The sequence below is a fragment of the Giraffa tippelskirchi genome, chromosome 12 (assembly GCF_054371585.1).
Source record: "Giraffa tippelskirchi isolate mGirTip1 chromosome 12, T2T-mGirTip1v1.2.pri, whole genome shotgun sequence".
NCBI lineage: Eukaryota > Metazoa > Chordata > Mammalia > Artiodactyla > Giraffidae > Giraffa > Giraffa tippelskirchi.
The window spans coordinates 128,961,338-128,975,065 of NC_137286.1; the positions used below are offsets into that span (position 1 = coordinate 128,961,338).

The 13,728-nt window shown below is 36.8% G+C and overlaps 1 protein-coding gene across 1 annotated transcript in view; it reads left to right on the forward strand.

The window, feature by feature from the left end:
• The window catches only part of LOC145530172 (uncharacterized), a 60,052-nt gene that overhangs the window by 41,959 nt on the left and 4,365 nt on the right, over positions 1 to 13,728 (forward strand). Inside the window, exon 3 of the mRNA XM_081551071.1 lies at positions 4,923 to 4,970. Coding sequence (XP_081407197.1) covers positions 4,923 to 4,970 — 48 coding nt within the window. The remainder of the gene's footprint in view (positions 1 to 4,922; positions 4,971 to 13,728) is intronic.

Consider the following 13,728-nt stretch of genomic DNA (forward strand, 5'->3'; position numbering starts at 1 on the left):
ACATGAAGTTGAGAAAATGATTTATAGATGTATAGATAGTGTAACAGGGGTGAGTGATCATAGCTGGGGCAGAGTAGGGAGTGATTCTTTTAATCAAGGATGTTATAACAACCTCAAAATGTAGGTGACATGAACTGACTTTTATGAGTAAGAGAGGTATTCCAGGTGCATCTGAAAAGACTTGTGAAAAGGCATGTCATATTTGTTAAACAGTATGAAATGCTGTTAGGGCTATTTCTTAATTAGGAGAAGAGCAAGGTGTATTGACAATATGGTGAGAGTTCCTTGGATAGCAAGGAGATCAAACCAGGTCAATCCTAAAGGAAATCAACCTTGAATATTCACTGAAAGGTCTGATGCTGAAGCTCTAATGCTTCGGCCACTTGATGCAAACAGCCCTCTCATTGGAAAAGACCCTGATGTTGGAAAGATTGAAGGTGGGAGGAGAAGAGGGTGATAAAGGACGAGATGGTTATATGGCATCACCGACTCAATGAACATGAGTTTGAACAAGCTCCAGGAGATGGTGAGGAACAGGGAAGCCTGGCGTGCTCCAGTCCGTAGGATTGCAAAGAGTTGGATACAATTTAGTGACTAAAGAACAACCATATCCTTCAGATCAGATTATATAATAGACAACTACATGATATGGTTGTACACAATATGTTCTACATCATTTGTAACATGAAATATATTCATTGCTATTTGCTTTCAGTCCCACAAATGATAAAATGATACAGCTGGAGTTTACATAGATATTGAAATATTACTACATTTGAGTGAATTTTTCAAAGTCCTCTATATCTTTACAGGCTTCTTCAATTAAAAAATTAATACAGCCAAATTAAATATTCACCTTCCTACTTAAAGTTCTTGTTTCATTGTCACTTAAAAAGTGCAGAAAACAATATGAATCTTAACATTTTATGCTTTCCTTAATGCTTGGTTGAGGAAATACAGTTTTCTTAAAACTAAAGATTGAAACATAGTTCTTAAATTTTAACTAGTTGAAGACTTTAGAGTAGTTAAAAGATACAAGAAAGATACATAGAAATGTACTTAATTTGGATACATTATAATGTATCCCTGGGCTCACCCATTTTTTTCAGTGACAAGCTATTTATTCCAGGGGCTCAATTTAATTTTCAATTAGTAGCATTTAAGCTTGTGTCTGCCAGGCATCTCCACTGTAAAGTTATATATTTTCTAACCTTCATCAAACTTTCACTTAATTCATTTTATTTACCTAAGTATGGATTTTTGGATGACTGTATTGTTCCATGGACTATAATCTATTCATAGTATTAATTATTTTTAAGCTTTATGTACCCGAGTTGGCCAGTGACAGCCCTCGAGCTAGTTCATATGTCCTTAAAACCAGACAGTATGGAGGTTCCTGAAAAAGGAAGGCCACAGTTTCTATAGCAAGTTATGACACATTTCATAATTTAAGTGTTTTAACAATGAAATAGGTAATCATGTACATACATTATCATCAAATATCATATAAAAGCATTTTGCAATTTACCTCAAATAAAACATATTTATACAGATATATCATGGACCTAAAATCCATTAAAATAATAAGTGAATCAGGTGCATATAATTTTAACCTAAATTTACAGAATAATGTTGAAAGAGGGCCTTGATGAAGGGTTTAAGATTAATTTAAAAAATATAACTTAACTTGTTTAGTTGCTAAGTCGTGTCCAACTCTTTGTGACCCCGGCTTCCCTATCCATGGGCTTCTCCAGGCAAGAATACTGGAGTAGGTAGCTATGCCCTTCTCCAGGGAATCTTCCTGACCCAGGGATCAAACCTGTGTCTCCTGAAATGGCAGGCAGATTCTTTACCACTGAGTCACCAGGGAAGCCCCATAACTTAACTTACTTATTTTCATATATGGTATGTATAATTACAAATTAATATTCTTAAATTTTAAAGACTGTCTTCTTCAATTTCCATCATATTTTCTCTAGAAGATTGTACTTGACAATTTCTATATTTCTAAGTATTAAAATCTCCTAGAGAATACTAAGTTCTAGTCAAAATGAAATCACTTGGACCAGATTGACTCTCCTTGCTAAAAGAGATAAAATATATCTAACAATGGATTCAAAGATACTAGATATCAGAAAATGAAAAGCAGTGGCCCCTAAGAGATGAGAAACAAATGAGCTAAGTCCTAAGATTGTCTCAGTTTACCACATTGAGAGAATTTCCTAACTGCCATGTTGAATTCGGAGACTAGGTTGAATTCTACTAGTTCCTGAGGTGAAAAGGATGGAGTTAAGTCTTTGTAGAAGACAAGGCAGCTCGTTTGCAGAACAGCGTGACTGACATAAGAGAAATGCTCAGAAAGAGTCCTCAAGTTTTAGCTAAGCACTGCTTAATTCATGTTGATGAAAAGACTGCTGGAGCCTGGGGAAACAGCCGTCTGTTTTCATAGGTAATAGGACAGTACTTGGAGTTGACACAGAGCCTGAAATAGTGCCAGTTCTCACCTATGAAGGAAGTGGAAAGCTCACCCACCGCTGGAGGGCATACAAAGTGGTACTACTATTCTGGTAAAGAGTTTAGTCTTTTCTTATAAGGCTAAGCAAAGACTTATCTTCTGAGCCAAACATTCTACCCCTAGACCCAAGAGAAAACAAACCCTAGGTCTTTACAAAGACAGTCATACATAAGAGCTGTATTTGTATTAACCATAATCTGGAAAAAAGGTAAATAGATAATCAAGTTTTGGTATAACAATTAAATGTGATTCTACTAAGCAACAAAAAATGACTGAACACTTAATATGTGCAACAACATGAATAAATCCCCAAATAATTTTCCTATGTAAGAGTATCCAGACAGAGAGCACCCAACACGCAGTTCCATTTACTCAAAATTGTAGAAACTGTAAGATAACCTGCTGTGACAGATGAGTAGTTTCTAGGAGACCAGAGAGGAGGTGCTATGGGGAGAGATTATACCAAAGATGAGGACACTTTCTTGGGTGCTCCATCTGTTGATTATCTTGATCGTGATGACATTTCACGGGTGTGTAAGTATGTCAAAACGTATCAAATTACATACTTTAAATATGTGTGTCTTTTTGCCTTTTGAATTATATTTTGTTAAAGCCACTTTTCAAATGCACAGAAGCAATTTAAACATTCCCTTGGTGTAGCACCACCATCAATCCATTTTCAATTAGATAAGTTTAAAATGAAGAAGCAAGCTCATTTGTCATATTGAAACCCTTAAAAATTGGGACACTGTTAATTCAAATGATGTAAATAGAATGGCTCTCCACTCCAGTATTCTTGCCTGGAAAATTCCATGGACAGAGGAGCCTGGCTGGCCCCAGTCTGTGGGGTAGCAAAGAATCGGACACAACTGAGCTACTGAAACTTCCAAATAGATATTTAATATAAAGGGTGCTGGTCTTTCCTGGTGGTTCAGATGGTAAAGAATCTGCCTGCAATGAGAAGGCCTGGGTTCAATCCCTGGGTTGGGAATATCCCCTGGAGAAGGGAATGGCAACCCACTCCAGTATTCTTGCCTGGAAAATCCCGGGGACAGACGACCCTGGTGGGCTACAGTCCATGGGGTTGCAAAGAGTTGGACATGATTGAGCAACTAACACACACACAAACACCCACAAAAAGTGTGCTACTTCACTTTGTTTAGCTATAATTTCAGAATGCCAGAATTTTAAATTTAGCCAATTTCTGGTATGCATAAGGTACATAGGTTTGTAAGATTTTTCTTTTTCCTTTTGTTATATTAGTTATGATTGTATCCATGAAATGCAAGTTTGTGCTAATTAAAAAATAAACTATATTTTTGTGTCTTTTAATTTTTATTTTTCTGGTAATTCATTTCTATTCGCCAATAACCTTTCACACAGGTCGGGGAGGGAACCGAATTTGATTCCACTTTATCAGCTTTCCAGGGCTGATGAGGTGTGCTTCTAAGGTCTCTCCTTTCAGTATCACTGAATTTTGACTTTATTTATTATTTTTTTTGCATACCTGTAAGCATTCTTTTTCCTCCTCTCCTATTCTTCTTCCTCTTTTCCTTCCATCCTTCCTTCATTGTCTTACGTGTAAAAAAAAATTATTTTAATAGCCTATTAGCCATTTTGTATGCTTTCACCAACCAGTTCTACATTGTTAATAATATGGATATTTTCTAATGGTTAATATATTATTACTTGCCTTATTAAATATGAGCAACTTTTGACATAAATTCTGACTTCTCCAGGAGTGTGTCACCTTGGTACTTAACATATGTTTAAAAAGAGTCAAAATAATTAAACAAAGAACATTGTAAAACAGGACAAATTTTTCTCTTAAAATAATATTTTTAAATAATTCTACCATTCCTTGGAGAAGGAAATGACAACCCACTTCAGTATTCTTGCCTGTAAAGTCCCATGGACAGAGGAGCCTGGCAGGCTACAATCCATGGGGTTGCAAGAGTTGGACACAACTTAGTGACTAAACTACCACCACTGTTACTCAGCAAAAGTCACAGCAAGCAAGTGATCACAGAGGCTCATTTAATTTGGACAGATTTCATTTGTCAATTCACACATGGTTTATCTCCTCAAATGTGATTTTTTAAAATAAACATATTTTTAGTCCTAGTGTTTAAGTCAAATTAAGAATATGTAGCAAAAGCTGACTTAAAGAGCACTCATCTTAAAAATTACAAGTTGTGAGGGTTAATTAATTTCATGTATTTAGCTAAATCATTAAATCATTGTGGCTTGGTAAAGAATTAATCTAAAATCAGTTAGTGGAGTCATCATGTAGAAATACCAAGGTTTTATTGTAAGTACAAAAGAAGATCTCTCATCTAAGCAGTATGAGTAGAATACATTTAAAAGTGCATTTAAAAATCAATATTACATTTTATGTTTAATACAGGTCAGTGACAGCATATCTCAGTGGAACCAAAGGACATTTTCCCTGAAGGTAGCACAGAAATTCTCTATTTCTTAATGCACATTACAGTTCACTGAACTTCTCTATTATCTAATTCTGAAATGCCCCTGATTCATGACAAGCAGTTTCATAGACAGTGAGATTCTCAAGATTGAATAAGATGACAACCAAACTTCTGGCTGCTACCCAAGTTTTCCTCTAATAAGTCGTGTCTCCCATCTTGGAGCCTTATACTACTCAACAAAATAATTTTTCAAGTTTGCAAGAAACACTTCATATGTATAATAAAGCTTTTATTTTGTTTCATAAAGGAATGTTGCTCATTCAACTCTATTCCCATTTTAATGCAGTCATGTGCTTTTCATTTTACACATATTTACTTATTGTTTATATTTTACATCTTTTTTTTCCCCTACCGATCCAATGCATAAAAGTCATAATGACTCAAAATGACTGGATATTTTCCAAAGTCCATTTCTCTTCTGACCTAACAACCATGATAGTAAGTAGTTAATGAATATATTCTCAAAAAAAAAAGATATCTAATACATGCTTTCAGTTGGTACCTTGGGATCTGTCGGCCCACTGTGATACGGTGTTAGCCCATATCATTATTTTAAAGCTCAGTCATAAGATGCCAGAAATTTTAGATTACACATAGTGTAATTATATTTTTGTGTTACTCTTTGCAACCTGTGAAATAAAAGAAAGTCTTAAACTTGTAGTTGTTTAATAAATCATCCCATGTTTTGGATGTATTTGCTAAAATTGCATGTTTTCAGGTACCCTGTACCCTAGTAAAGATTCTTAAAAATCTCTGTACATGAGCTCTTTGGACTGTCTGGTGAGAACTATGAGCCACTTTTCAGAATAATTCTTAAATAAATTAATAAAAGCTAGATAAATGGCTTTAGTTACTAAGTCGTGTCTGACTCTAGTGACCCCATGGACTGTAGCCCACCAGGCTTATCTGTTCATGGAATTTCCCAGGCAAGAATACTGGGATGAGTTGCCATTTCCTTCTCCAGGTATCTTCCCAACCCAGGGATCAAACCCGGGTCTTCTGCATTGCAGGCAGACTCTTTATTGACTGAACCAGCAGAGAAGCCCAAATAAAAGCTATAACCTTGCAAAAGAAACATATCATATAAAATTGACTCATCAAGTTAAAAAAACAAAAAGTAGAATTGTAGGTATACAAGTTAATGTGATAAAATAAGATATAGCAATGCATTTAATAACAGTGATAGTTTTGAAGCAGTGATGAGTGGAAATAATGATTTGAGATATCTACAAAAGTTGATATTAATATTTCTTTGACTATTATTGCTGACAGATGTAATGCTACTTTTGTTTATTGCCTATCTTTGAAAGAAACAATATATTTCTGTTAGAGGTTAGGTAAAATGAAACTTTAATTCTTCCCTTTTAAGTGACAAGCTCCAAACTCTTATCCATAGATGACTGTAATCTATGGATCCTTGTTCTAGTATTTTAGTTTTCCCCATTAGAAACTTCACAATAACAATGAGATTTTCTTCCATTGTTAAACTGTGAGATGTGCATTTTTACTTCTCTTGCATTATCCATATCCTGTCAAGTTTTTTCAAATAGCGTATGCTTTTCAGTTCCATAACTCAAAGTTGAAATAAGCATTTGTCATTTGTTAGCTGCCTAAAATTGGATAAGTCATTTGCTTTCCAAGTGTGCTTCTCCACACACTTATAAAAGTTTTGTGCAAAGCAGAAATAAATACTGTAAAAACCTAGTACTTCATCTGACAAAAAGAAGGAGTAGCTTTGAAAAAAGGTTCAGTATAAATCAGAACTTATTCATGTGCCATGTTAGTCCATACCAGTAGAAAGCTTACAAATTTACTTCTGAATGTACAGAAACTACAGAATAAAAGAGAACACTGGAGGGTTAAAGGGAAGGAGAAGAGGTGACTTGAATGGCAAAAGAATGTGGGGGTGTTTCTATAAATCAGTCCCCAGAAGAGGTGAATTTGATTACAATCAGAAGATTGAATCACATTGACAATCATAAAGCCTTCTTGCTCTTGGTGTGAAAGGGAGCATGAGATGTGAGGTGATGCTCACACATGGTCCATGTTCTTCTAGGTCTTACCGACTTATAGTCATTTGGTCTGAATTTATTATACATACCTTGGTGTTCACGGATATTTGGAGAAGCGTCTTACCATGTAGCCAGATTTCCATCAATGACAGACAAACAATACTATTGCTAATATTTATTAAGAAAATGATAGTTAATGCTAATATAGCACTTCTATATATGACATTCTGTTTTGAAGTTTACAATACCTATAATCCTCATAGCAAAAATGAGTCAGGCACCCTTAACATCCCAATTTTAGATAAAAGAACTGAGGCACTGTGAGACTAAGCAGGGCTTCCCTGGTGGGTCAGACGGTAAAGAATATGGCTACAGCGTAGGAGACCTGGGCTCAGTCCCTGGGTCTGGAAGATCCCCTGGAGAAGGGAATGGCTACCCACTCCAGTATTCTTGCCTGGAGAATTCCATGGTCAGAGGAGCCTGGTGGGCTACAGTTCATTTCAGTTGCTCAGTCATGTCTGACTCTTTGTGACCCCATGGACTGCAGCACGCCAGGCTTCCCTGCCCATTGCCCACTCCTGGAGTTCACTCAAACTCATGTCCATTGAGTCGGTGATGCCATCCAGCCATCTCATCCTTTGGTGTCCCCTTCTCCTCCTGCCTTCAATCTTTCCCAGCATCAGGGTCTTTTCAAATGAGTCAGTTCTTCATATCAAGTGGCCAAAGTATTGGAGTTTCAGCTTTAGCATCAGTCCTTCCAGTGAATATTCAGGACTGATTTCCTTTAGGATGGACTGGTTGGATCTCCTTGCAGTCCATGGGCTATAGTCCATGGGGTCACAAAGAGCTGGATAAAACTGAGTAAGTAACTTGCCTAGACTCATTCTCTATCAAAGTATGAAAAGTACTCAACATTCAAATCACAACCACTTGGTGACTGTCAGAGAGAGGAATATAGAATAATTTATGTATAAATCTTATTTATAAGATTTTTGTGTACTACCTCATAACATCTTCTGAAATGCTGCTTTTCCATTGTTGCTAAAAACACAAAACAGTACAAAATAAGGAGTCTAGCCTTACTTTGTCCACATTTTAGTAGGCTTAGTACATAGTTAAGTAAATATAGCTAAAAGTATAAACTGGAATTTTCTAACAAATAATATGAAAAATAAGATTTAAAATTACATAAAGTTTACTAACTTTTTTTTAGATATGACTTTATTCAAGTATTGATATTCAAAGCACATTAAAAATCAAGCAAAGCATGAAAACTTGTGAACATATGGAGCATTTGTCAACAGTGACAAGATAGATGATAAGAATAATTCATAAACTACTGAAGTTTTAACTCTTGCTCTTCATTCATTTTGTAAAGCATTACAATTAACATAAATAAAATCTAAAGACAGCATTCCATAATTAAACACTCAGTGGATTAAAAAATGAGGAAGTTGATATCATTTGCATTTGTCTCCTGGAACACCTGCATTTATTTCTAGGATCTTCTAGTAAAGAGAAACACAGCTGCTAATGTTATGACTAATGAAAAAGGTAAAGTCACAAAGGACTAGCTACATTATGTATATTTCTATTACCTTAAATAGTTTTCTTTGGGCCCAGAGTTTATATTATTAATACATATTATTTTGATTAAAAATTCATTTTTGAGGCAATAATATGATGTTGGCTGATGTATTAGTCAGTTTGGGCTCCTGTAAGAAAGTACCATAGACTGAGTGGCTTCAACAAAAGACATTCATTTCTCAATTATCTGGAGTCTGGAAATTCCAAGATGAAGGTGTCTGAAGACTCAGTTCATGGTAAGGACTCTCTTCCTAGCTGGCAGATTAAAAGCAACTTTGCTGCTTGTTTAGCTCTAATTAATCTCATTCACATTAAAAAAAAAAAACACTTTCTTTTCTTCACAATTTTGTTAGCTAAGTTCTGCATTTAAAATACATACATTTAAATAGCATTTCATGGGTTTCATGAGTTTTAAGTAGGATAAGTAATCAGGGTATCTACACCCATGCATTTTAAAATTTTATGTATTTATTTATTCAGTTTTGGTTGCACTGGTCTTCATTGCTGTACATGGGCTTTCATTGGTTGCAGAGAGAGGGAGCTACTCATTGTTGTGGTGTGTGGGCTTCTCTTGCTGTGGAGGACAGGCTCTAGGCGTGCAGGCTTCAATAGTTTGAGCACACAGGCTCAGCAGTCACTGCTTGGGGGCTCTAGAGTGTGGGCTCAGTAGTTGCGGTACATGGGCTTAGTTGCTCTGCTACATGTAGAATCTTCCCAGATCAGGGATCAAATCCTTGTCCTCTGCATTGGCAGGCAGGTTCTTATCCATTATGTCATCAGGGAAGTCCTATATCCACATATTTTGAATAATACAAAATTCAGTGTGCTAATAAGTGCTTTAGGTATTATTTAAACTTCTTGCTAATTATCTTATTACTCATTTCAATCTGAATTATGTGAATAACAAATGCAGTCCTTAATATATATACATAAGCACATCTACACATCTCTACTTGTTTTTGATAAAAGTGGATCTTCAACAATAATGCTTGTATTCATAAATAAACTAAATTGAATCCTGTATTCTATTGGTATCATTCTTTGGCAAAAAGTACTAAGATGAAAACAAGCCAGTTCAGTTCAGTTCAGTCGCTCAGTTGTGTCCAACTCTTTGCGACCCCATGAATTGCAGCACGCCAGGCATCTCTGTCCATCACCAACTCCCGGAGTCTACCCAAACCCATGTCCATCGAGTCGGTGATGCCATCCAACCATCTCATCCTCTGTCGTCCCCTTCTCCTCCTGCCCCCAATCCTACCCAGCATTAGGGTCTTTTCCAATGAGTCAACTCTTCGCATGAGGTGGCCAAAGTATTGGAGTTTCAGCTTCAACATCAGACCTTCCAATGAACACCCAGGATTGATCTCTTTTAGGATGGATTGATTGGATCTCCTTGCAGTCCAAGGGACTCTCAAGAGTCTTCTCCAACACCACAGTTCAAAAGCATCAATTCTTCGGCGCCCAGCTTTCTTTCTTTTTTTTTTTTATAAATTTATTTATTTTAGTTGGGGGCTAATTACTTTACAATATTGTAATAGTTTTTGCCATACACTGACATGAATCAGCCATGGGTTTACATGTGTTCCCCTTCCTGGAACCCCAACCGCCTCCCTCCCCATCCCATCCCTCTGGGTCATCCCATTGCCCCGGCCCTGAGCATTTGTCTCATGCATCAAACATGGAATGGTGTTCTGTTTCACATATGATAATATACATGTTTCAATGCTATTCTCCCAGACCGTCCCACCCTCACCTTCTCCCTCTCACAACCATACATGACCACTGGAAAAACCATAGCCTTGACTAGACGGACTTTTGTTGGCAAAGTAATGTCTCTGCTTTTAAACATGCTATCTAGGTTGGCCATAACATTCCTTCCAAGGAGTAAGCGTCTTTTAATTTCATGGCTGCAGTCACCATCAGCAGTGATTCTGGAGCCCAAAAAAGTAAAGTCTGACACTGTTTCCACTGTTTCCCCATCTATTTCCCATGAAGTGATGGCACCAGATGCCATGATCTTAGTTTTATGAACATTGAGCTTCAAGCCAACTTTTTCACTCTCCTCCTTCACCTTCATCCAGAGGCTCTTTAGTTCTTCTTCACTTTCTGCCATAAGGGTTGTGTCATCCGGATATCTGAGGTTATTGATATTTCTCCCGGCAATCTTGACTCCAGCTTGTGTTTCTTCTAGCCCAGCGTTTCTCATGATGTACTCTGCATATAAGTTAAATAAGCAGGGGGACAATATACAGCCTTGACGGACTCCTTTTCCTATTTGGAACCAGTCTGTTGTTCCATGTCCAGTTCTAACTGTTGCTTCCTGACCTGCATACAGGTTTCTCAAGAGACAAGTCAGATGGTCTGGTATTCCCATCTCTTTCAGAAATTTCCACGGTTTATTGTGATCCACACAGTCAAAGGCTTTGGCATAGTCAATAAAGCAGAAATAGATGTTTTTCTGGAACTCTAATGCTTTTTCGATGATCCAGCGGATATTGGCAATTTGATCTCTGGTTCCTCGGCCTTTTCTAAAACCAGCTTGAACATCTGGAAGTTCACGGTTCACGTATTGCTGAAGCCTGGCTTGGAGAATTTTGACCATTACTTTACTAGCATGTGAGATGACTGCAATTATGCGGTAGTTTGAGCATTCTTTGGCATTGCCTTTCTTTGTGATTGGAACGAAAACTGACCTTTTCCAGTCCTGTGGCCACTGCTGAGTTTTCCAGATTTGCTGGCATATCGAGTGCAGCACTTTCACAGCATCATCTTTCAGGATTTGAAATAGCTCAACTGGAATTCCATCACCTCCACTAGCTTTGTTCGTAGTGATGCTTTCTAACGCCCACTTGACTTCACATTCCAGGATGTCTGGCTCTAGGTGAGTGATCACACCATCGTGATTATCTGGGTCGTGAAGATTTTTTTGTACAGTTCTTCTGTGTATTCTTGCCACCTCTTCTTAATATCTTCTGCTTCTGTTAGGTCCATACCATTTCTGTCCTTTATCGAGCCCATCTTTGCATGAAATGTTCCTTTGGTATCTCTAATTTTCTTGAAGAGATCTCTAGTCTTTCCCAATCTGTTGTTTTCCTCTTTTCCTTTGCACTGATCACTGAGGAAGGCTTTCTTATCTCTCCTTGCTATTCTTTGGAACTCTGCATTCAGATGGAAATATCTTTCCTTTTCTCCTTTGCTTTTCGCTTCTCTTCTCTTCCCAGCTATCCGTAAGGCCTCTTCAGACAGCCATTTTGGCTTTTTTGCATTTCTTTTCCATGGGGATTTTCTTGATCCCTGTCTCCTGTACAATGTCACGAACCTCTGTCCATAGTTCATCAGGCACTCTGTCTATCAGGTCTAGTCCCTTAAATCTATTTGTCACTTCCACTATATACTCATAAGGGATTTGATCTAGGTCATACCTGAATGGACTAGTGGTTTTCCCTACTTTCTTCAATTTAAGTCTGAATTTGGCAATAAGCAAGCCAGTAGAGCAATATAATAATGAAGATATTCAATGAATTATTGAAAATGACTCCAAGAAAGCCAGAAAAGACAATAACATGATAATACAATTTGCTGGCATGACTTCTAATCAGATATCGTCAAACATTACAAAAAGACAATGCCTTCCTCGAAAATGGTAGATCTTCATAAGAAGAAAAGGAAATCTTAAGAAATCATTTTGTATGCTCTCTAACTTTGGTCCTTAAAATTCCAAAGCATAACAAAGGTTTGAGACCCAACCAAGAACTTGGGAAGGGTTGAATGGTAAGTTTCGTCTCCTACTGACACCACTCCACCAAAACTGTGAGAGACAGCTGTTTTATCTAATGTATAGAAACCAACAATGCTCTAAACAAAAGAACAAGATAAACACCACATAACATATTTTAAACAATGACAAAAAGACATAGGTACCACTCACTAAAAAAATCTTTTCTAATTTTAATTTATGATAATCTACTCAACCAGTGGATTCCCAGGTGGCTCAGTGGTAAAGAATCTGCCTGCTAATGCAGGAAACATGGGTTCGCTTCCTAGGTCAGGAAGATCCTCTGTAGGAGGAAACGGCAACCCACTCCAGGATTCTTGCCTGGAAAATCCCAGGCATAGAGGAATGCTGGGCCACAGTCCATGGGGTCGCAAAGAGTGCGATGTGACTGAACATACATGCAGTCAGGCATTCAACAAATATTTACTGAATATTTTCACCTTGTTTAGAAATATGCTGTTTGTTACCATTAAAAATTGGTAAAATTCTGAGATGCTGATGAAATATATAGCCCAAATGTGCTAATTAGTATATAATTATATTTATATATTATTAAAAGTAATATACTTGTCAATCCTAATGTATAACTGCATCAGTATCACAAAGGAGGTTTAAAAAGAAAACTTAAAAATACTATGTATGTAAGAGTAAGAAAAATAATTTTATTTCACATAGGTAGGTATGTTTAATTTTTTATTCATTACATTAAAAAATACATTAAAAGATTCAGTTCAGTTCAGTTCCGTCGTTTAGTCATGTTTGACTCTTTGCAACCCCATGGACTGTACCAAGCCAGGATTCCCTATCCATCACAAACTCCTGGAGCTTGGTCAAACTTATGTCCATTGAGTTGGTGATACCATCCAACCATCTCATCCTCTGTTGTCCCCTTCTCCTCCTGACTTCACTCTTTCCCAGCATCAGAGTCTTTTCAAATGAGTCAGTTCTTTGCATCAAGTGGCCAAAGTATTGAAGTTTCAGCTTCAGCATTAGTCCTTCCAATGATTACAAATTGTCTTTAAATGTAAGGGCTGAAAGTAGCCTATTCATCATAGGACCTACAATTCTTGAGGTTATCAGGTTTTAAAATTGCACAAATTTATGTTAAATATGATTTAATATCCAAATATTCTAACAAAATATATTTATCACTTTGAAATAATCTTTAATATGGACTAGTATTCTCCAGAAAATAAACTTACTGATTACAAGAAAAGCAAATGAAGTGACAGTGTGTTTTATGGAGTTCTAGTTAAAAAGATGAAATTTCCTCTTTTAAATTAATCATGTGAAAGTGAAAGTCGCTCAGTCATGACTGACTCTTTGTGATTCCACGGACTATTCTCCAGG